Here is a 24,787-nt window from a genome sequence, read left to right on the forward strand (position 1 = left end):
AGTTTCAAAGTTTGTAAAACACACTTGTGGGATCCTTAGCGCCCCCCTGTTTCTGCTGCACTTAAAGCCCAATGAAATAAAAAATATGCACTATCACTCTAATATATAAACCAGGACTTTTATGAAAACTGATTTTGATAACCTCCCTCCAAACAATAAAACTGCTTTTCCTCTGTTTCTTAGGGTGCAGTTTGTCCTAGCTCAAACAGTTTGCGCTCCTAGGGGACAGGGGAGGGTGAAGAAGGGATTACGTACAAAATATTTCCTTCTCCTTTTCCATTCCAGTAAAGGGGGGATTGAGGAACACAGAATATACATGATGCTCTACACTTCAAAGAGGTAGTCAGCCTCATTACTGAGGCTGCCGTATATACAAACCTTATCTCACTAAATTCTGGGGTCCACGGGAGTAAGAATGAAAAAGAAAAATGAAAGGCAGGGATCTGTTTGATTGACACAGCAAGGGAAAAAGTAAACCTGTTACATTTTAGAGGCATGTTAAAAGGCAAATGTAAAGTGTTGTTTTGTTTTGGGGGTGACGGGGTATGGTTGTTTTAAAGGCTCTAGGTTAAAGGGGCACAGAAGGCTATTATTGCCACTATTTTATCTTGGCTCCAAACAAAATGCTCTTGGAATTGCCCTTGGCTGGAGCTATGTAGCGGGAGGCGGAGGACCAGGCTCTGTTCTGTTCTGCCGGGAAGAAGACCCCATCGTCACCCCGCCGGTCCCTGGCTGGCGCCACAGAGACTAGAAGTCGGAGAGGCGAGACCTCTAGGGGGCCTGGGCTCAGCAACGCTGGTGCGGACACAGACCCCTATGACCCAAGAAATCTCGTAGAGCCCTCAAAAGGCGAGCTCTCCAAAGCAAAATTCTCTGGCCTGCCCTATGCTGATTTCGCCGCTAGGAGACGCCTGTAACCCACGTTTGCGGAGAGAGTTCCATTCAAACACATCTGCTACCAAAAATAAATAAATAAATAAATAAAAATAAAAGCAGCTCAAGTGTTACAGTGGATGTAGTGATTATTTACAGGCAAATCTGACCATCTCATCTCCACCTCTGGAAGCTCTCTGGCTTTCAGCATACGCCCCAAGTCAGCTCAAACTTCATCTACATTTCGGGGGTAGAAACCTTCTTCCCCAATTTCTGGATCTGCATTGTCATTCAGCTGCATGTCTCTCACATGCAAACACGCGCGCACTCGCGCGCACACACATAAGTGTTTCCATACGTACAAATGAACGCATTAGAAAATTACCGTCATTTTTTAAAAGGCTCCAGGATTCTGACGAGTCAGCTTGAAGAGCTCAAAACATTTCATTTCAATTCTGCAGATCTGAAGAAAAAGAAAGGGGGGAGGGGTGGAAGTACAGATACAATACCGTATTAATATTCAGATACACTATAATCTCCTTTTCATTGATCCACAGGTTCCTTTATACACTGCCGCTCCATTCTCAGCCGCAGACGTGATGCTAAAATCATTTTAACTGCAGAGGTTTTCACTTGGCTTTGGCCAGTCTTCAATTTACTGCAGCTGGAAAAGGATTAGCCATTTTTGCTGGCATCCTTTCCTTCTAAGCTCTCAAAGGCAGGACCCATCTTCATGAAAGAGCCAAGTACGGGGGCCGGGGGTACCCGGCGTTGCGGGGAGTGGGGGCGCGGAAATCACGGCAGTAGACGTGCATTCGCGGGACTCTCAGAAGCACGTCTCAGGCTACAATCACGACCATGGACACTAGCCCTCCTTAATTCCCTGCCAGGAGGAAATGGCAACGTATCTCCGGGTCGGAAAACGACTCTACTTTTCCCGCAGGTTGTGGTGGTGGTATTCTTGGGTCATTCATTACCAGAAAGCAGCAAAGGACCTTCCTATCTCTTTGCATAAGAAGGAGATTGAATAGGGGCTTCTTTCGTGAATAAACAACCAATTCCTTGCTAGTGGCCCATTAATTAAAAATATATATTTATATATCTTTCCTTAGAGAATAGGCATTCTATCCACTCTCCAGCATTAAAGAGTTCGCGCTGTGTTTTAACTTCACAAGAACTAGCTATGTGGATGTGCCGCGTTGCCCCTGCGCCTCCGGAATGGGCACTCACAGCTGGTCAAGCGCGTCCTTCGGAATTCAGGGAGGCTCCGTTGGGGCTTACACAGAGCTAAGCCCTGGGCCAGGGAGGATGGATGCAAGTACCGTGCATGGGCAAACGTGTTCGCAGATACCCGCAGCGGTGCACACTCGGGCCCCTCGTGTGCACGGTCCCTGCCCACCACCCCGCCCGCGTTCGCCGCCGCCCCACTGTCCTCACCCCGCGGGCTGACCCCAGGATCGGCAGAAATCAGTGGTCTAATCTAGCATGGTGGGTAGAGGGATCGATCTCCAATTGCCAAAAAAAATTAGAAAATAGCCGGTGTTCCCAGCCGCTGCGTGGCACTTGGCCGCACAAGGCGCAGGGATATCACAGGCGCTTTGTAGCGCTTGGCGGTGCTGTGTGCCGGATGCCCCAGAGCCCGCCGTTAGGATGGCGGGCTCGTAAGAAGCGGCTCAAATCAACTCCTCAGTCACTGATGAACGCACTCACGGCTCGAAGCTAGGTCCTCGAGTGAGTTAATCTACTTGGTAAGTATTTTGTGAATATGTATTTTGGGAGGAAAGAGGCACGTCGAACGCGTCTGCCCGTCTGTAAGCGCTGTCATCCCACATCCTTTAGCGTGAATTCCTCCGCTTTTTAGGAGTCACCTCCACCCCCTACTCCGTATGCTTCGCCCCTTTCCTCACCGCCCCGTCAGACCCCCTCACCTTTAGATTGATACATGCCATATAATACGCACTTTTTAAATGCCCTGCCAGTCTCTGCTAGGGTCCCTTAATTACGTTAACCCTTGCCAATTAGTGGGCCCTGCGCTACTTTTTCCCCTTCTTGATGATTTATTTCCATGATCCGTATTAAGGAAAATCCCTTAAAGGAAAAAGAATGTTAGCATCATTGGAAATCCCGCTCCTGGGAGACGATACCGCAGCTGTTGCCATTATGTTTTCGCATTTGCTGATGCAAACAGGGGAACCTCTCTATTCCCTCCCCATTACCTGCGGCTGGGGACTGGGAACTTTCCGCGGCATTGTCCCCAGCCAGCGCCTCGGGACCTGCGGGGCTGTTCTCGCTCTCACACTCACACTCACCCCGGCCGCTCTGGCGAGAGTTCTGTCCCGCCCTGCCCGGCTGCCGCGTGACGTGTCTGTTTGGCGGCCGGTTTGGCCAGTCATCGGCAGCCCGGTGGGTGGTGCTCCTGGGCGATTGGTTGGCAGAATGAGGGCGCTGCGCAAAAACGGAGAAGCCGAGCGCTCGGAGCTCAGAAACTGCCAGCCCAGACCACAGGCTCAGAGGCTGAAGCAGGAGGAAGGAAGGACTGGAAGGAAAAAGAGACAGGTTAGAGGGAAAGAGGCTTGGGAAGAAAACAGCAGAAAAGAAACTGCTCGTTACACTTACAGAGAGGCAAGTAACGGTGGAGATGAGGACAGAGGGAACCAAGACTCTGAAAGACAAAAAATACAAATAGAGCGAAAGAGGAAAAAAATGTCAAGAAGAACATCCATCCGGAGAAATGAAGAGAATGAAAGTTTTAAGCTGCAGAGCCGTTCTGTGCTTTTCCGGCACAAAATTATATCGCTGATTTTAAGCCCTTTTGCATTTGCCAGCCGTTGACATTAAGAGGCATGTTTAACGGTGCCAACAGCATCTCCTTTTCCTTCTCCTCTTCCTCTTCTTCTTCTTCCTCCTCCTCCTCCTCTTTTTCCTCCTCCTCATTCTCCTCCCATCAGCAAGAAGACAAACCGAGGACAGTCTTGAAATATCGAAATTTCCTCTTTGGGATTTGCCAGCGCCGCGTTGCGCCAAGACTGTCGGAATAAAGGACGCTGACTATTGTATTATCGTTATTTTATTAATTGGTCAGTGGAAAGATTACAGATGAGGAAAGGGGACGCCTGTCACCCTTCCTGTGCTAAGATTTAAAAAAAAATGAGGCTGGATTGCGGGAAGCTCTAAAATGAAGCAAAAGGAGTAAGATTTTTAAAGACAGAAAGCCACAGGAGCCCCCACGTAGCGCACTTTTATTTGTATTTTTTCAGATTTTTTTTTTGTTTAGTGGTGGTGGGGGAGGTGATTGGGTGGCTGACTGGCTGCGGGAAGCTACTTCCATTCCTTTTGGAGATGATTGTGCTATTATTGTTTGCCTTGCTCTGGATGGTGGAAGGAGTCTTTTCCCAGCTTCACTACACGGTACAGGAGGAGCAGGAACATGGCACTTTCGTGGGGAATATCGCTGAAGATCTGGGTCTGGACATTACAAAACTTTCGGCTCGCGGGTTTCAGACAGTGCCCAACTCAAGGACCCCTTACTTAGACCTCAACCTGGAGACAGGGGTGCTGTACGTGAACGAGAAAATAGACCGCGAACAAATCTGCAAACAGAGCCCCTCCTGTGTCCTGCACCTGGAGGTCTTTCTGGAGAACCCCCTGGAGCTGTTCCAGGTGGAGATCGAGGTGCTGGACATTAATGACAACCCCCCCTCTTTCCCAGAGCCAGACCTGACGGTGGAAATCTCTGAGAGCGCCACGCCAGGCACTCGCTTCCCCTTGGAGAGCGCATTCGACCCAGACGTGGGCACCAACTCCTTGCGCGACTACGAGATCACCCCCAACAGCTACTTCTCCCTGGACGTGCAGACCCAGGGGGATGGCAACCGATTCGCTGAGCTGGTGCTGGAGAAGCCACTGGACCGAGAGCAGCAAGCGGTGCACCGCTACGTGCTGACCGCGGTGGACGGGGGAGGTGGGGGAGGAGTAGGAGAAGGAGGGGGAGGTGGCGGGGGAGCAGGCCTGCCCCCCCAGCAGCAGCGCACCGGCACGGCCCTACTCACCATCCGAGTGCTGGACTCCAATGACAATGTGCCCGCTTTCGACCAACCCGTCTACACTGTGTCCCTACCAGAGAACTCTCCCCCAGGCACTCTCGTGATCCAGCTCAACGCCACCGACCCGGACGAGGGCCAGAACGGTGAGGTCGTGTACTCCTTCAGCAGCCACATTTCGCCCCGGGCGCGGGAGCTTTTCGGACTCTCGCCGCGCACTGGCAGATTGGAGGTAAGCGGCGAGTTGGACTATGAAGAGAGCCCAGTGTACCAAGTGTACGTGCAAGCCAAGGACCTGGGCCCCAACGCCGTGCCTGCGCACTGCAAGGTGCTAGTGCGAGTACTGGATGCTAACGACAACGCGCCAGAGATCAGCTTCAGCACCGTGAAGGAGGCGGTGAGCGAGGGCGCGGCGCCCGGCACTGTGGTGGCCCTTTTCAGCGTGACTGACCGCGACTCAGAGGAGAATGGGCAGGTGCAGTGCGAACTACTGGGAGACGTGCCTTTCCGCCTCAAGTCTTCCTTTAAGAATTACTACACCATCGTTACCGAAGCCCCCCTGGACCGAGAGGCGGGGGACTCCTACACCCTGACTGTAGTGGCCCGGGACCGGGGCGAGCCTGCGCTCTCCACCAGTAAGTCCATCCAGGTACAAGTGTCGGATGTGAACGACAACGCACCGCGTTTCAGCCAGCCGGTCTACGACGTGTATGTGACTGAGAACAACGTGCCAGGCGCCTACATCTACGCAGTGAGCGCCACCGACCGCGATGAGGGCGCCAACGCCCAGCTTGCCTACTCTATCCTCGAGTGCCAGATCCAGGGCATGAGCGTCTTCACCTACGTTTCTATCAACTCTGAGAACGGCTACTTGTACGCCCTGCGCTCCTTCGACTATGAGCAGCTCAAGGACTTCAGTTTTCAGGTGGAAGCCCGGGACGCTGGCAGCCCCCAGGCGCTGGCTGGTAACGCCACTGTCAACATCCTCATAGTGGATCAAAATGACAACGCCCCTGCCATCGTGGCGCCTCTACCAGGGCGCAACGGGACTCCAGCGCGTGAGGTGCTGCCCCGCTCGGCGGAGCCGGGTTACCTGCTCACCCGCGTGGCCGCCGTGGACGCGGACGATGGCGAGAACGCCCGGCTCACTTACAGCATCGTGCGTGGCAACGAAATGAACCTCTTTCGCATGGACTGGCGCACCGGGGAGCTGCGCACAGCACGCCGAGTCCCGGCCAAGCGCGACCCCCAGCGGCCTTATGAGCTGGTGATCGAGGTGCGCGACCATGGGCAGCCGCCCCTGTCCTCTACCGCCACCCTGGTGGTTCAGCTGGTGGATGGCGCGGTGGAGCCCCAGGGCGGGGGCGGGAGCGGAGGCGGAGGGTCAGGAGAGCACCAGCGCCCCAGCCGCTCTGGCGGCGGGGAAACCTCGCTAGACCTCACCCTCATCCTCATCATCGCGTTGGGCTCGGTGTCCTTCATCTTCCTGCTGGCCATGATCGTGCTGGCCGTGCGTTGCCAAAAAGAGAAGAAGCTCAACATCTACACTTGTCTGGCCAGCGATTGCTGCCTCTGCTGCTGCTGCTGCGGTGGAGGAGGTTCGACCTGCTGTGGCCGCCAAGCCCGGGCGCGCAAGAAGAAACTCAGCAAGTCGGACATCATGCTGGTGCAGAGCTCCAATGTACCCAGTAACCCGGCCCAGGTGCCGGTGGAGGAGTCCGGGGGCTTTGGCTCCCACCACCACAACCAGAATTACTGCTATCAGGTATGCCTGACCCCTGAGTCCGCCAAGACCGACCTGATGTTTCTTAAGCCCTGCAGCCCTTCGCGGAGTACGGACACTGAGCACAACCCCTGCGGGGCCATCGTCACCGGTTACACCGACCAGCAGCCTGATATCATCTCCAACGGAAGCATTTTGTCCAACGAGGTAAGGCTGAAGCGAAAGGACCACCATCTCTCATCTCCTCCATCAGAAAGCCTCCTCTAGCCCGGCCCTTGTATCTCTGGTGCACTGTGTATCTATTTTTAGGATATTAGCTTATGTGTATCGTTGTGGGAGCGGAGATGGGCGGTCACCTTCTCCCACTCCTTCGTGTGCAACCTAACTTTCGCGTTGTTCCACCCTTTCACATTTATTTTCATTCCGTCCCCTTGGTACTTTGCCACCTTGGAGCTCCCTCCTTTGCTCTTCCATCTTTCCTTTAAAACCTTAATTCCTGTCAGTCCTTTCCCTTCTCAGTAACCTGGGGATGAAGGGAAACTGCGTGAAGGGAGAGGGAAATGTGGAGGAGGGACTTACTTTCTAGCACTGGCAAAGGTCTTTTTCTTTGCGTCTGTCCCAGGCGTTAATAAAGTTGGCTCTATTTTGCTTTGTTTAACGATGCTTTCAGTCGCGTGTACAAGTAAGCTATAGATTGTTTAACTTTACACAGTTGTCTAACCTCGAATGCATGTTTTAGTGAACAAGTTACCAGATCCTTGTCCTCTGAACTCGGGTTGCAAAAAAAAGCCTTCAGTTCGGCTCTGGACAGCATTTACAGACGCTCTTGAAGCCGAGCGCCCACACAGTGTGAATTTGAATGAAGCTGCATTGGCACAAACCCCTGTTAAGAGTAAACTAACGAAAGGCTTAAACAATTGTTGTCTTAAATATATCTTTTTAGCTAATAATCACCTTCTTGCCACTGTTTTGGATAAATCACTGCTGTTGGCTTTCTTCATAAAAGAATTTGGCTTGTCAATTCTGACTTCTTTTTAAAAGGATGGAGAAGTGACAAAGTTGGAGGGTGGGGGTTGGGGGGAGAACAAAGTTGGTTTATGTGAAAGAAAGTTTGGACCGGAAAGGTGTGTGGGTGGTAGAGGTGGGGAGGCGAATGCAGAGGGCCTTTGGAGGGGAAAAGAATGGGGTTGGTGGGGGGCGGGCAGGATTATGAACTCCTTTCCTGGCAGGTTATTTTATTTGAGTCTTAGATATTATTGACTTTCATGAATATTTGTACAGCTCATTTGTATCTTAAGCACATTTTGAAAATAAACAACAACATAATTCCATAAAATATCCAAACTTTTTGCTTATTGAGCGTGCTGTTTTTCTTGTGTCAACCAGTATGCACCTAAACACTTTTTTAAGCCACTGAAAAAAAAAGACAGCAGAATATAAACAGGTTGACTCTATTAGAGACAATAGTATATGAGCTCTAGCCATGAGGTCATTTGCGTTTTCTCTTTAAAAAAACACACACAATTAAAGTTACCCAATTTTTTTTTAACCTTTACAAGTGACTAAAATGCGGATTCAAGTGTCTCTGCGTATCTCCCCTGCCCTTACACAGCAATCACTAGGATGAGGTCTTAGGAGAACTTGGAAATTCATAAAAATATATACAATTACTTAAGCTAGATATAGTTCCTAACCTCAAAAGTAGACTACTAGTTCAACCCATAGCATTCAAATGCTCTTGATTTATTTATTTTTTTCCTAGACTAAACACCAGCGAGCAGAGCTCAGCTATCTAGTTGACAGACCTCGCCGAGTCAACAGGTATGGACTCTTTTTTTCCCTAGCAGTAATGGACAATTTACAACCTAGTAAAAGTAGGAAGTAGGTATATTATTCTAAATTAAAATTAAAATGTATAAAATATTTTCAATTAAGGCAGGACATAAATATGAACTATATTGTGTTTCCTAGACAATACATTAAAAATTATACATTATATTTCATTTATATACAACACTTAAAATATATTTGAATGTTTTGTCAATTTACACTCCTACACAGCTTCCGATAGTCTTCCTCACTGTTCCAAATGTATCTTTATATCTATTTTATGAAAATGATATAAACATGTATTTAGCTCCAATTATAGAATAATGCCTAAACTTAACATGACTTAAGTGCTCAAAATGACTGTTAATCGATCATTTTTAAATAGTTACGCTTAGGCTATAAAAACTAGCTTTATGCAGAAACAAAGCCAACTAAGAGGTCTGTGAGTCTGCAGCACCATCTGTGACCATGTGGTGGCAGAAGAATGTTTTCTGTGTTTCTTCACCTTTTTTGTTCTAATATTCACATGTTTGTACTTCTAGTTCTGCATTCCAGGAAGCCGACATAGTAAGCTCTAAGGACAGTGGTCATGGAGACAGTGAACAGGGAGATAGTGATCATGATGCCACCAACCGTGCCCAGTCAGCTGGTAAGTGTGATCAAAGGGCAATCTAAATGCTAACTTTTATAGTTTTTGTTTTAAAAAATTAACCTAGGAAGGATGATGTCCTAGGCAATTGTCTGTAGGTTTAATGCTGGTAACTCTACAGAAAAATAGTGTCACTCTACTTTGATAATTGCAGACTTAAAGAGAATTGTAAAAATGCAATGTTCCTTTGGAGAGTTAATGTTAGGAATTCATTGTGGAGAGTGTCAGAATATGAAATATATCTTGCTTATGTAATGTTCTTTAATGGACACATTGCATATAGAAAGACATAGCTCTCTCACCTGGTCCAGTTACCAGTCTTCAGTCAATTAAGGTATTCTTAAACTTGTTTATGGATGAGATAAATGAAGATGGATAAAATTGATTGACCTGCACAAGGTCACAAGAAGATAAATGGATGACTGAAGACTAGAATCCACATTTCTTGTTTTCCAGGGCAATGCATTTTACACACCACCAAGTATTGAATGAGAAAAGTAATGGTGATTAAAAGTCATTAATGGATTGAAAACAGAGTTTCTAATCTTGAGTCTTAGGCTTCAGAACGTTAGGTAATATGTGATAATGTGTATTTTTTGAAGTGTCCTTGGTTTCTTCATATTTTCAACAGGGTCCATGACACATCAAAAGGTGAACTCTGACTATATTTGTATGTGGGCTTGATGGTAGTCACGGATAGGTTTCAATGTGCTATATATTCATTTTATTTTACTTTTCTTTTTAGAAAGTCAAGTTTTATGAGATCCTGGTAACTCTTATTACTAATACTAAAAGGAAACTCTTACATGAAATAAAATATGTATGTTAAAATGAAAATGATTTAATAAACTTCTGGTGTCCTTCCTAATTTTTTGGTTTTCATCTTTGAAGGGTGTTTGTTGAATATTTTACTTTTTCTATCTAATTTTGTGTTTATTTGACACATGAAGAAATAGAAAGGCTAGTCAACTTTTCTAACTCCTGAAAATGCCGATCTTAGACTGTCTCTGGGTTCAACTCAACTCTCTTGAGACTGGACCTTTATTTTACTTAATAATATAACCATAGAGTGATAGGTTCTTCTTTTCAAGGTGATATTAGTCCTCGAGAGCACCCATTCCTTAACACACTTGGTGGACCTCTGGATGGTGCTGAGGCAGTGTGTCAAAGGGCAGCGTACACCCCATGGTGGCCTGGCAGCAGTGGTTGCTACAAGCCTCTCACTTGGCTAATGTGTGCTGTGTCTGTGGCTGCCTTAGCCTTGGGAAACCCAGGCAGGAGGAAGGGAAAAAAGGCTGCTCAAGGGTCTCTTTATATTGCTGTGAGTCATTAATATGCAGGCCTAATGAGACTTGAGAACTGCCAAGAATCCCCGGAGGTCTCTGCCCCTTGCGGGCCTTCACGCTAAGTGAACAGAGCATCTATTTAGTGTCTGGGAACCTGACAACAAACCAGATCTTGCCAGAAGTTTATATGTGAGTACAAAGTCCCTTTCATTTTTGCCCCATATATGGCATATGATTTATTGTTATCTTTAAAAACTGTAAATTTAGCATTGCTCATTCCTGTTCTTTTTCAGAGTTTCTAATTTAACTTTCAACCTTTTAAAACTTTTAAAACAAAATGTTTAATGTTTTAAAGAGTATCTGTTGCATGTTTCTTTGGATGCATTTTACTCCTTTCCCACCCCACACGCCCCGCTTTGTTTTTCCTGTAGCACTTCAATCTCAATGGACATTTCAATTAGTTTAGTCCCTCAGACATAATGACCCATAATAACCTAACTGAAGAAAGAGAAATGAATAAACATCTGCAAAAGAGCCAAATTTGGAAGATAGATGAGAACATATTCTTATCAGTGCGTCTTCCCAGTAGCTACTTTATTTCACAGTCACTCAGTGTTACCATTTCTGTAATGTTTCTTTCAAATTATTGGAGATGTCAAAGCATTTAAAAGAACACTAAAATGTTAAAATGTGTTGTGGAAAACATTTCAGCCAGGCAGTTTTTGTTTTTATCAAAATGTTAAAATTTTTTCGTATCTTTAAGTTCTTAAACATGTAAAAGTGTTACAGAATTAGCAATCCTTTTATGTATCTCATTAGTAGTTACAGGGCAGCCACAACATACTGGGCACAATAATAGCTATTTTAGGATTGTAATAAAGCACTTATGTTAAGAAGTGATTGCACCTTTGTGTGCTGAATTGCAATCAGATTTAATGTCTAATTTTATTGTAAGAATGATTTTGAAGTGTTTTCTTTTTTAAGTATAAAACCTCAAATGCAGAGAATTAAAATGCATTTACTTAAAGACTTTTTTCAATCCATACTGCTGTTATGTACTATAAACCTCACATCAAGCAGCTAGACTATTTCCAAAAATTTAAGCCCATTTCAGATAAATCTGTTTTATTTCATTGTAAAGCCAGATATTAATGATCTTCCAATTTTGAAAAATTAGGTAATATTACTAATAGCATAGCTTTCTAAACAGGAAAAAAAAACATTATGTTATAATAAGCAAATCTCACTTAACTAGGTTTTAGTGGGGAAAAGTTAGATTATCAAGCAAAACTAACATTGGAAAGATAGAGACTCCGAATTCTCTCTTTCAGTTTGTACCATATTCCACACTATAGTGTACAGACTATTTAGCTTAGTGCTTCACCTGTTTAAACTTCCTTTTTCTTTATTCCTATTTCTTTTTCTACATTAACATTATTCTGTATTATTTATTTAGATATGCCTTCTATTTATTCTTTTATGAATAGTTTTCTTTTTTTGTTCCATCTTCCACCCCTTCCTTCTTGCTTTTTTTTTTTCTAAGCCATTTGCCGTCACCAATGTTGTTCATAGAAGGGCTTTAAACACGAAGGCAGCTGCACAGAGAATCACATAAGCTTTTTCAGTTTTCCACTGCACCTGGCTCCATGTGTGAAATTCTTCGCCTTGACCACTGCTCTGTGGCACTTTCTTTCTATAGCCTTGTCAAGGTGCTTCCCGTTTTTTTAGTGCACTATTGATGTATTGGTTAGATATGGCAGTAGTCCAAGGAGAAGTGATAAATGCAGACATAAACCATCACAAGAGGAAAAACTGATTAATCACAGCTTAAATAGCCAAAGAATTGGACTTTAAAGAAATATATTTTCAACTTTAATATGTCATTAGATTAAAGCATAATTATTTCTTCTATTTTAGGATACAGATAGAATATTTTAAATTGTATATTCTTAAACATTTTAATATTATTTGAGTTATATCTAAAGTGATCTGTTTAGTAGCGAGAGGTTGCTTTTCTCGTTATAAAAGACCTACACTGTCAATAATGCCAAGCTTAATTATATATTTATTTTTAATACCTAGTGCCTTTAAAAAAATATGTTGAAGAGAGAATCCTAATAAGTGATTGAATTACTTGTTAGACATTCTCTGAAAATTGTCAAATTTCTCTTCAATAATTTTTTCTTTCAGTTATAGGAGAACTTATCTTCCAAATATGTTTAGTTTCTAACTAATTATAGGTATAGATATAATACATGGTCAAAATTTGGCTATGAATTTTAAAAATAAAGTGATTTGATTGGTCAGTAATTTCAAATTAGTAGATAAAATATATCATTGAAATGCATTAAGCCATTGCATTACTACAATATCAGCAATAGAATTCTTGGTTTATTATAAACACAAATACCTATTTCCAAACTCCATTAAGAATTTAGATAATTGCCAAATTTGCTTTTGGGTTTATATATAAAATGGATTTACACCAGTATTTATAAAACTTTATTCACTGGTGAAACTTTGAGCTGCAACTTGAAAATGTGGAGAAATTTATAACTGGAGGCAATATAGAAGACAAAATATTGAAAGGAAATGGTGAAAATATATACATTTTGAAAGATTATTGGTAGGGAGAAAATTTTGATGGGCATATTTTGATTTTTTTCATGAGTGAGTTATGTTAATAACTATCTGCTTCAAAACCATGTTTTTCTAAAACATACTGCAATTTTTGTGGTTACAATTAATGTAGCTTCAGTAGTTAAAAGAAGACTAGAAATCTTCTCAAAAAATGAAAAGTTTTATATCTTCTTTAAAATTAATTTATCATATTTGGAAAAAAATAAACATTTTGAATGAAAGCTTGTTGCACAAAAAGAAATGTTCACGCAATATTGTATTATGACAGTCACCAAAAAAGTTTCTAAAACATTTTTGAATTGAATTCTAAAATTTTTGAAATCACAATTTGGTCTCAATGGAAATATTCACTGCCTCTGAGTATACAGGACAAGTTACTTGCCAGTTGAAAACCATGTACTTTAAAATTTGTCTAAATATATCTTTGCATAACAGGCAGTCTATCACGTCAGCTGTCATCCCTTGCAGAACAGATTATTTCTGAAAAGTGGAAAAAATAAATAACTAGAAAAAGAGATTGCAAGTAAAAGGTATCTGTTGAAACATTTATTAGATATTACCAAAATTTCAAAACTGAGGTTTGGAATAATAGACATTGGAGACTCTGAAAAGTGAGAAGACTGAAGCCAGCTGAGGGATGTGAAATTATCTAATGAGTACAATTTACATTATTCAGGTGATGGTTACACTAAAAATCCAGACTACACCACCATAACAAAATTGCACTTGTATCCCTAAAGTCTATTTAATTGTTTTTTTTAATTTAATTGAGGTTTGGTCTGTAATTTTCTGCTGTAAAATCCCACAGTTTCCATAGTAAGGGCATTTGAATGAGAAAAAGAAAAATTAAGTTAAACTTATTAACTTTTGAGCTGCCAATTTGAGCTATTAAAAAATTGTAAGAGCAGTGTTAAAGTTATACATTTTAATATATCCTAGCTACTGTGATATCTGGCATCCCTGTGTATCATAAAGTCATTTACCACAACAAAACTTAAATAAACCTCTGCTTACTTGGTAATTAAAGTACTATATTTAATGGGACTAGCGACAGGTGATAAAAGATAAAATGTTAGTTATACAGTATCTTCCGAAGGTGAGGAATAGTAATGGAATAAATTTATGTGGCTCTCAAACTATATAACTACACAACAAATGAAAAAATCAATTTTTAATTAATTTTTCTGTTACTTATCTGAAGTTTATTGATTTACTATTTACGTTATGTTTTAAATGTTTGTTTCTGTGTCTGATTTTTCTTCCTGAGAAATAGGTACACTTATCAATAAAACTGGTGAAACATTTATGTACAATTTGAGCCACCTTACCTTTCCTTCTAGTTATATGAAGCTGTATATTATTACTAAAGGACTTCCACTTTAAAAGGATTAATTCATAGATTTATTAAGAACATTATTTACATGTTTATTGCCTCTGTAGAGTGATACTGTTCATTTAACAAAAAACTTTTCTATATCCTCATTTTTTTTTTGCCATGCACATGCTATAGTTTATTTTTAATACAGATTCTCAACTTGTGTGAACTTTACTACGTAATCTAAGGAAATTTTAACCCAACTCAAAAAATCGAAAGAGGCAGAAGAAAAACATACTTGCCAGATAAGAAAATAGGCACATTGGGGTATAAACTACATAAAAGTAATTTCTGCCAAAATCAAGCAGTATCCTAATATATGTTGACATACTAGATTATTAAAATTATGTGTGGAATCATATTCACAATTAGAAGAGTAGTTGGGCCTAGGTGCAAAAAAAATATGTGAAAGGTTGTATATTGTCTTTTCTAGCATATTTAAAATGGTATTTAGTTGTCATGTGAAGAAAAATGATATTAGTTCTAATTTATATTGGAATGTAATTATATTAGCTATTCAAATTGAGTATATAAGTTTATTTTTAAAATAAATAATTGCTCATAATAATTTTACTCTTAAAGACGTTTCTACTATTAAAAAAATCTATGTTGCCCCATCATTCTATTAATAAATAGGCAGCATTTATCCTGTCAAAGTATCAATCTTCTTTCTGGTTCTGTAGCCTCTACCTAGTTAGTATGTAAATGTGTATCAGGGACATTCTATTTCCCTTTCTTTTTTTCTTTTCACATATCTTCTTGCAAAAATAGGATAAAGGAGTGAGCTTCTCTGGTGTCTAGTGAAATATTTACATGTTTTACATGCTGTTCTCAGTCAGATTCCTTAATCCCAGCTTCAGCTCACGTTTCTGTTCCTCAACAGTTCACTGATCAGTAATTTATTTCCAGACTTTTACAGGAAAATTATCAGTGAAATATTATAATCAAAGTCAGACTTAGCATTCTACATAGTTTAATATAAAATTTTTAAAAAGTCATTACGCAGTGAGATTAATATATGATAAGAAGCTTGGTGTTACTTTTTTAAATTCATGTAATTTGCTGTTCTTAACTCCAAAATACTAGAGTTAAGTATTAGATAATCTAGATAATCTACATAGTATTAGACCAACTAGAGTGTTCATAATTTTGAAAAATTATTTTGTTTTATATATGCAGATAACATATACACAAATACACATAAATCAATATATAACAGAATACTATCAGGAATTTAAAAACCAAAACTTGCTCAAGAGCTCAAATCACTTGTAATATTAATAGAAGTAACAATCGAGTATGTTCATTAAATAAATATTATTCTTTTGATTTAAAAAATGTTTTTCCAGACTGTGCATGGATTCGAGTTTCTTTTCTACAGACTAATAATATACTTTTGTTTTTCAAATTGATCCTCTTTTAAAATTTTTTTATTATTTTTTCTTTTTTTTTAATATTATTTAAAAAATAAACTGGCTCACTAGGCTCTGTCATTCCACACCCAGATACACGCCAGTGAGCCGGGGAGCTTCTTAGCCATTTGAAGTTTGAGAATAGGTTGAGATTGTTTCGGCCCTGTTTTAAAATATCTGATAGATATGTTACTATGTTTAGAAAAACATTAAAATGCTATTTTTGTTTATGTGTTTTTCTGTGTAGTGCTATATATCAGCATTAATATCAAATAGTATTCTGTAGTGCTTGAAAATTCTTATGCTTTGCTTAAGAAACTGAATGACCTTTCTTGATCATAATCAGATAATATTTGTAATCTTGTCAGTCTGAGGAAGACAATGAAATTTGAACTTGTCCTTTGAAATCTTGGTATTATAGAATTAGTAAGCAAACAACCCTTTGTTGACTAGGACAAGTGTGTTCCAATATAGAGCAAGTAATAAGGTATTTGTCAATAGTATCTGCAGTTGATTTACACTGCGTTTGGCTACCTTGGTTTCATTAATTACAGTCATTTGTTCTCGATTTGTCTAAGGTGGTAAATTATAAGTGGTTTTTAGTAATATGGACTACAAGAGTGTCATTGAGGAATACCTTTAGGAAGTCATTTCCTAGAAACCTCAGAAAATATGCTTTTAGTTGCTAATGAAATTGTGTTTTATTCTTGTTTTTTACTGATTTTCCTCTGTGTATGCCACATTTCTGTTGAATTTCACTTTCTGCTTCATATTCAAATTTCATAATCTAAATATCATTTTTGGTGCTTGGCATATTTCTTGTTTGTTTGTTTTTAAGGAAAAAAGTCAGATATTTATCATTGTTAGGGAACATGGATTTTAAAGCTTTTACACCTTGTTGTTTTATCTGTTATGAACTTCACAAGAGATTTTTTAGAAGATGTCTACTTTTTTTATTCACCATTTCCCGGTTATTTAAATTGTTTAGAGCCAATATTTTCCCCAATACCCTAAGTAGTTTAGAAACATCTATCTCAGAGGCCTCTTTGCCAGAAGAGTCTTATCTTTTACATTTGCAGATCATTTTCTCTTTTTAAAGTGATGAACAAAAATGAGACAAAACAATATTTGGTTCCTGTCAGGATAAGCCAGGAAAACTTTGTTAAGACACCTTCACTTGTCACCATTTATGCTACCTGTAATCTTACACTGCTAAGTAACTGGTCATGTTGGTGAAGACTACATCCATAGTTTCTGTTTTCTGCTTCCAGGTATGGATCTCTTCTCCAATTGCACTGAGGAATGTAAAGCTCTGGGCCACTCAGATCGGTGCTGGATGCCTTCTTTTGTCCCTTCCGATGGACGCCAGGCTGCTGATTATCGCAGCAATCTGCATGTTCCCGGCATGGACTCTGTTCCAGACACTGAGGTGTTTGAAACTCCAGAAGCCCAGCCTGGGGCAGAGCGGTCCTTCTCCACCTTTGGCAAAGAGAAGGCCCTTCACAGCACTCTGGAGAGGAAGGAGCTGGATGGACTGCTGACTAATACGCGAGCGCCTTACAAACCACCATATTTGAGTAAGTATTACACAAAGGGCTCTGTTAAAGTGTTCCCTTTGAGGAGATAAAGTTCAACATTCCACTTTTTTTGGTAAAAATGGAGTTCAGGTTTTTTTAAGAAATAAAGATAAAAGTGACTGGATGCTGGCAGCACTTTAGGGCAATATTCTTTATTTAAAATAATAGATTCCTCTAACATTGAGACATTAATCATTGCACTCAGCTCTTTCAAAATATAGGACTATATTCTCCAAATTGATTATTTTATATAATCATTGCGAACAGTAAAAATACTTTGAGATTCCATGATATATTTCCTTTGAGGATCTTGGTAATGAGAAATAGAAATATTTTTCTTTTAGTTAATGGATAAACATTACTGACAATTCAATATCTTGGTCAAACTACATAAATAATGTTTGATAAAGATAAAACTCATAACAACTCAATCAAAAGATGACTTATCTTATATAGCAGATCCATCCTACATAATGTTTTATTTCATCTACTCTAAAAATAACTGTGGAACTTATAAGCTAGAACAAAAGGTGAGACAGATTGTAGATACATCATTTCTTTTATGACTGATGAAATTGAAAAGTGAAAGTGTGTTTAAAAACTTAAAGGAAAAAAACAGAGGAATATTTATTTTAGCCTTTATGAAGTATAATGTGAAAAGCAAAGATTGAATGCATTGAGGTTGTGGCTACTAACCTGGACGTAGATAAAGCAAATAGACAAGTGTTATATGCTTAAAGGAATAGTCTTTTATTAGATGCATACATTGTAGTGACAACAATAAGTGGTGTTTTATGAAGGATTGTTTTCAGCTTTTCAAATTACTCAGAACCACAAATACCCCAGCATGATGTACCACTTTAGCACTTCAGAACCAAAAAATGATTTGTTTTGCTTTATTTTTTAAAGTTATACAAAGAGTGAACAAATACTTAAAGACAGGAAATATTGAGATGTCTAAAATGCAATTTGAATGCTAATGTCTTAAGTTTAACTCACAAATCCACACATGCTAGTGAATTAAAATAGCCTAAAATCAAATTTTAATAAGTGAGGAACATGATGCGATCTTTGCCTCTGAAATTGAATTCTGGATTCAAAATTTTATTTATTATTAAAAGTAAAACTTTTCCAAATTTTAAACAGCATATTTAACTACTGTTTCACTTAAACTAAGAATGTACATTATAGAAATACATTATTAATCATTTCAAGGCAAAAAGTGAAGGGTATATGATTCAGATTAATAAAAATTTGCATTTCTAAATAAATACAAATATTTGCTTTTACCGTTTAATAACAGGTAAATCTACTTCAAATATAGTGGGAAAATCAACTTGCCCTCTTTTGCTCTTAGTGAGTACTAATCTTGGTGAAATTACACTTACATATAGAACTGGAATTTTAAACATCTACAAATGTCTTTTCTTTACTGACTAGATTTTTTTATTAATAAGACTAATGGAAACAATTTTTATTATTAAAATATTAATGCTGCATATATTTTAATGTAAATTTTTCTATTTATTAAGAATCTGGTCTTTCATTTAGAAATCTGATTCAGGGATTATGAAATTTATTAACATATGTGTGTTGCTAAAAATCAAAAGAATGCATCTATTATTTCACCAGGAAAATTTTAATTATTTGCACATTATATATAAATATATTCATATATATACACATATATATTCATTATATACATATATTCATATATATACACATATTCATATATATATATTCATATATATGTATATATATATGCACTCATTCCAACATATATTCATATATGTACATATATTCATATATATACATACATATATTCATATATATATGAATTATATATATTGGAATGAGTTAGTTTTTAATAGTAGTTTTTTTCCCTAATCTGTTTTAGCCAGTTCACACCGCTCAAAATTTAGGGTTTGGGTTGACGTGTGACCTGTGGTGGAAAATTTGCAGAAGAATAGCTATTTTGTTGTTTTCACTTCTACTTTTCTTAGTTCTTCATACAACTTTAATCATGTCTAGACTGTTTTTTTAATTTAACTTTTAGTATTTAATGTCATCTTAGAGTCATCCAATTATATTTGAAATTACACCATGACTCTGACTTAATAATCATAAAAAATGTGTGGTTAGTCTGATAATGCAAACTCTAAAACAAAACTATTCCTGACCATTTTGCCCCTCAAATTCATATGGTGATAGTTTTTGATACTTGTGTCCTTTTTCGTTCAGAATTGAAATAGTGTCATCTTCTAAGTCTAAAGCAAGTCCCTTACATAATTAAAAAAGCTAAAAATTGACACTAACTACTTGCTTTTAATCAGAATGTTTTAATAATTATTAAAGTTGTAGGGTTTTTTTGCTAAATATGCAGTTTCATAATGAATATAATGTACATTTTGATGTTAGGAAAAATAGCAGTATATTTAGTTATGTTTTTGTAAAGCTCTAAAAAGCCTAATGAGACTGTCACTGTCATTTATACAATAATGACAAGGAAATGACGATATGCTTAAAAATACAAAAGAGATCAATGTCAATACAAATAACTTTTGATTTCTATACCTCCAATTGCTAAAGTTAAAACTAAAAACTGCAAGAAACCAACTTTTACACAAAAATAGGTGGATGCAAACATTAAATAATGTACTTCATGTTCTTAAAAATATGCTTACAGTTATGTTTCTTTTTATTTTAATGTATTAACAAAAGACCCATGAAGAGTATACATGATGTATTTAATAAAAGGAGACTTTTTAAAAATCAGGAATAATTTTGAACACATCATTCAATACTTGCTGAGTTATTCATGAGCACTTTCTGAGCTTGCTTTCTCTTATTTTTCCTATAATGTTGTAGTTTGCTAAGTTGATATGGAGCAAAGGGATACACTCAAAGATTGAGTAAATAAATTTAAACAGGTAGAACATGGCCATATATTCAGAAATGCCGTATTTAGATTTACCTTAAATGTTAATGAATTTCAGTTTTACTTTACCTTTAATTTTCATTAGCATAATTAAAAACACTAAAATACCACTTTCATTTTTAATTAAAATTAATAATTGCCTACAGCACTTTAAATAATCATGTTAAAATGAAAGAAAATATTTTCTGGAGTTTTAAAATAACATTGCATTTTTATCATGAACATTTTACGGATTTGTTTAGAGTCATAGACGTCTTATTTAAAATGATTCAGTCTTTCAAATGGCACAGTAAGTTATGTGTAAAACCATCTGGATAATCTCCATAAATAAAAATATAAAATGAATATAAAGTCAAGAATGTAATTGACAAAAGTTATATTATTAGTATAATTTCAGAAAACCCTACTAGTTAAAACACTTTAATATTTTTGTAGTCATTCCTGCTTATGATTTTGGCTTTATACTTTGAACGCCATCTCTTAAGATTTTTGTCAGTAAATGAACATGAAATTCAGTTCCTATCAGCTTAAACTATACAGTAATAAAGGCATAAGTATGTGTTATTTGGATACTTGTTGATTTCTTGCCAACAAACATAATCAATTCCTAAAAATTGAAGACAATCATAAGATACTCAATACAATTACATCAAAATATACTTGTGAAAATATTTCTTTAAGTGTCATACAATGATAAACTGGACTGAATAAAGTGAAAAAAACTGCATGATAATGACTAAATTTCTAAATCAATGGAGCTTTCTAGAGTCTAAAGGGAACCATTTATTTTCATGGCCCATCCTGCCTTCATATTATACAACATTTAGACTAGTTCAAGTATACTAAAAATCATTCTGGTTGTCTCCTGACCTAATTTTATTTTTGCCAGCTTGTTAATCTTCTTGAAATTTCAACTTGATGCCCCATATGATGATTAAAAAAATAAATTTCTAAAACAGTGCATTTAAAATACTGCTAAAACTTATCTAGACCTTTTATCAATAAACTTTATTTGGGGGAAATTTTTAGGCATCTATGTTATATCTTTGTGCATTTCAAGTTTTTAGTTGGTTGAAATTGTAGAACATGTTTTGTTTAGTAACATTTCTTCCAATCCCTTCATTATCTCATCCTGCCTTCTGTGAGTTTTCATAATTTGTTGAACTCAGTAGTGCAGTAAGAGCATATATAGAATTCAAAATAAAATGACTTTTCTTATTGATACACATTACCCTCATACTTATGTACCTCTGTATAGTGTTTTCTCTAGGATTTGTATTTTCCTCTAATTTCTTAAATATAGTCTCACTATCCAATGTTAAAGTCCAAAAATAAATATTTTTATAGAAGGCCTTGCTTTCGTATAGGCCCATACACAACTAAATGAATGGACCTCTCTTGTAGGATTTTTTTCTTTTTAACTTGATATGTTAATTTCTGATTAGTTCTCTTCCATGTTGTGCTACTGTGTGTACTCTGTTTCTGAGGATGGGTTTTTTGTTGTTGCTGTTCTTTTACTCTTTTATATACATACAGATTGGTGAACCTAATTTTCTCACTTTTTCAGTTTATTTCTTTGGGACAGTTTTATGGCCTTAGAAATATACTAGTCATTCTATTTTTTCATTAAATTCCTCTATCCAGGAATTATGAATAAATCTGGCATTATCAACTCCATGAATTCAACTATTCCTATTCAACTCCTATTCAATTCCTATTCAACTCCATGAATAGGAAACAAATGGTAACTTGGCATCAGAAAAAAACTTGAACCCTGTTCATTTTCTTTATCTGAATTTTATTATATTTTATGCTACTTATTTTAAAAATATTACTTATTTTATTGTATTTGGTGAATTTTATTATACTCTACTTCTCTGAAAAATGGTCATCTATTCATAGTTCGTGTCATTCCTCCAGTTAACTAACTGATGCAGCAGTTGATGAGAACTTCTCTGTAACACTAGATACATGAGATATTATAATATTTTTTTCTTTTTCTTTAGTTGTTGTATAGTCGTCTGTCTCAGCTAGTAGAATTTAAAGTGAAAGCTATAAAAATCCTTCTGAGGTGCAGATATGAAACACAGCAGTTGTTTTATATATAAATATCTGGTCATTTCTGTTAGCAATTTTTTTTTTTACTTACTCAGACATCAGTACTTCCCTGTGACTTATTTCAAGTCATTTAAAATTTGTGCCTGTGGGTAATTTGGAACTAGTTTCATCCAAGAAATTTGTATTCCCCCAGTTAAAGAACAATTTCATAGATTCTTTTATCAATATATTTATGTTTATAATTATCTGTAATATTTAAAAGTGCCATTTTAATGACTTCAAATTGAATTGACTTTATTTTGACAATTTGACCTGTGGTTCACCCCAACATTTATATTCTAAATATTCAAAACTTACACAATTATAAGTACTATGTTTTGCAACTGCTTTCTCACCATTTATTAACTTTGCTAAAATCTGCTCCAGCTCTACTACGATTTTTCTTCTCAATACAGTTACTCCCTTGGCATATTTAGACTCATTATCCAGCTATGCATATTATAAATGCTAAATAATTATGTGATGAAAAATGAATTAATGGGCATTTTTAAAGTATGCAAAATTTCATTAATGTTGTCATTATTTATTCATTCATTTATGCACACACGCAGTTGTTGATACCTCCAAGCAAACTTTATTCTTTTCTTCTAATTTTTAAAAAATGTTTTAATTAGTTATATTCTTTTTTAGCTACACCTACAGATTTTTACATAGGGAAGTAGAATTTAAACTAATTCAAGCTATTGAAATGCACCCAACTAGGGCGTTTGTGTAAAATATCATGGAGTGTTTCAGGACTTTGAGATGTTAAACTTCTTTTGATTTGTTCTAAGAACTTCTTTCATATCCTAAGGCAGAGTTAAATTGTTTCATATTTCTTAACCCTTTTAGAATTTTAATTACTCCCCGTTCTTCCCCATCTGCAGTACCATCTTTCTTTTATTTACTAGCAGATTAATATGTTAGCTCTCATCTTTCATCTTTTCATAAAGCTAATAGTTTTATATTTTCCCCTAGTTTAGTGACTTTTTTTCTTTATTTAATTCCCATGTAGGATTTATTTATTTGCATTTTAAAATTACATTTTTGAGTTCACAGATATATGGTTAAGTAAAATATTGCCATTTAAGGGCATATAGAGAAAACATAATCAATAAAAGTTAATTATACCACTTTTATTCAATATTTTATAGTTCTTTAGTATGACCCTTCAACTGTTTTTCAAAGCAATTTATCTCATGCATATTTAGGACTTCTTAGAATTAACATTTAGCATATTAACATTATTTATATACCTCATTTTATATTACAGATCATTTCCATCCTCTTTCTTATTTTGTACATTGATGTAAAACTGTGTAAGCATTTGTCCATCATATGAGCTTAACAAAATAAGACTATCAATTAAAATATAAATAGAATTATTCAATGAAAAGAAATACCTACTTGGGAATTTTTTCCTGCCTCATCATCCTGAAGATTTATGAGTCAAAATTTGAATGTGTTAAGTTATAAAGATATTGTAAATAAGTCTGGAATCTACAAATTCAATTGTCTATAAATATCATTAAACATTATTCAGTACTCAATGTGCCAGACATTTTTTGGGTGAGTCTTCGTCATCTTCAATCCTTTTAATAGAAATTAGATGGTGTCATTTGGATAATATAGATTAGAAACTGTTTCGAACACTGAGATTCACTGTTCAAGTTTAAATAATATTACTGAATTAAGATTAAACTCAGCATAATGTGAGTCATTTTAATGTTTCCTGGAGTGTAACAAAATATTTTAGGTTTGTATTGAGTTTCAGTAAGACTTCCTAGTCACCGTAAAGCTTGACCTACTTCGATTTAGGTGAGGAGAGTGTAGGAAATTCAAAAACCTTGTCTCCCAAAACGTAATTACATACCAAAAGACATAGATAAAAACAAATTATAAGCTAGAAATTTTGCAGATAAAAATTAGGATTTTATTTATGATTCTATAACTTGTACCTTATATGACATCATGTATATACATTATGTATGGTAATAGCAAGGCACTTACCCATACTGTTTCTCTTAGAGATACAGTTCTTTTTACTGTATTGGCTGAAGAGACAATATTTGAAATTAACTTTGATAAAGTGTCTATATATATATATATACAGTGTTACACAATATAGTGTTAGTCTAAATTATCAATGATAACTTTAAGTCATTCAACAAGGGATTATAAATACATTTTATATGCTCTGGTTTCACGATTCAGTGGTATGGATACACTCACATACATTTACATCCCATATAGACTCATTACATTTTTAATCAGTTAAATTTAGTTTTTAATTATATCTGTCAAACAGGCTTTGATTATGTGCAACATAGGAGTCAATGTATTTAAC

The 24,787-nt window shown here is 37.3% G+C and overlaps 1 protein-coding gene and 1 long non-coding RNA gene across 4 annotated transcripts in view; one reads left to right on the forward strand and one right to left on the reverse strand.

Moving 5' to 3' along the window:
- LOC129035736 (uncharacterized) overlaps positions 1-3,192 on the reverse strand; it is a 57,089-nt gene extending 53,897 nt beyond the window's left edge. Inside the window, exons 1-2 of one of the 2 annotated variants that reach the window (XR_008502309.2) lie at positions 3,090-3,192; positions 1,259-1,336 (exon numbers count right to left, since the gene is read on the reverse strand). This is a non-coding gene — a long non-coding RNA (uncharacterized LOC129035736). The remainder of the gene's footprint in view (positions 1-1,258; positions 1,337-3,089) is intronic. The other variant, XR_010125981.1, reaches the window with a different exon arrangement.
- A 158-nt stretch (positions 3,193-3,350) lies between these two features.
- Positions 3,351-24,787, forward strand: part of PCDH10 (protocadherin 10) — a 62,244-nt gene continuing 40,807 nt past the window's right edge. For both annotated transcript variants that reach the window (XM_063664128.1, XM_054485883.2), the window contains exons 1-4: positions 3,351-6,843; positions 8,399-8,457; positions 9,009-9,115; positions 17,100-17,405. In XM_063664128.1, coding sequence (XP_063520198.1) covers positions 4,213-6,843; positions 8,399-8,457; positions 9,009-9,115; positions 17,100-17,405 — 3,103 coding nt within the window. In that variant the 5' untranslated portion in view covers positions 3,351-4,212. The remainder of the gene's footprint in view (positions 6,844-8,398; positions 8,458-9,008; positions 9,116-17,099; positions 17,406-24,787) is intronic.

This window comes from Pongo pygmaeus, chromosome 3 (genome assembly GCF_028885625.2).
Source record: "Pongo pygmaeus isolate AG05252 chromosome 3, NHGRI_mPonPyg2-v2.0_pri, whole genome shotgun sequence".
In the NCBI taxonomy this organism is placed as follows: domain Eukaryota; kingdom Metazoa; phylum Chordata; class Mammalia; order Primates; family Hominidae; genus Pongo; species Pongo pygmaeus.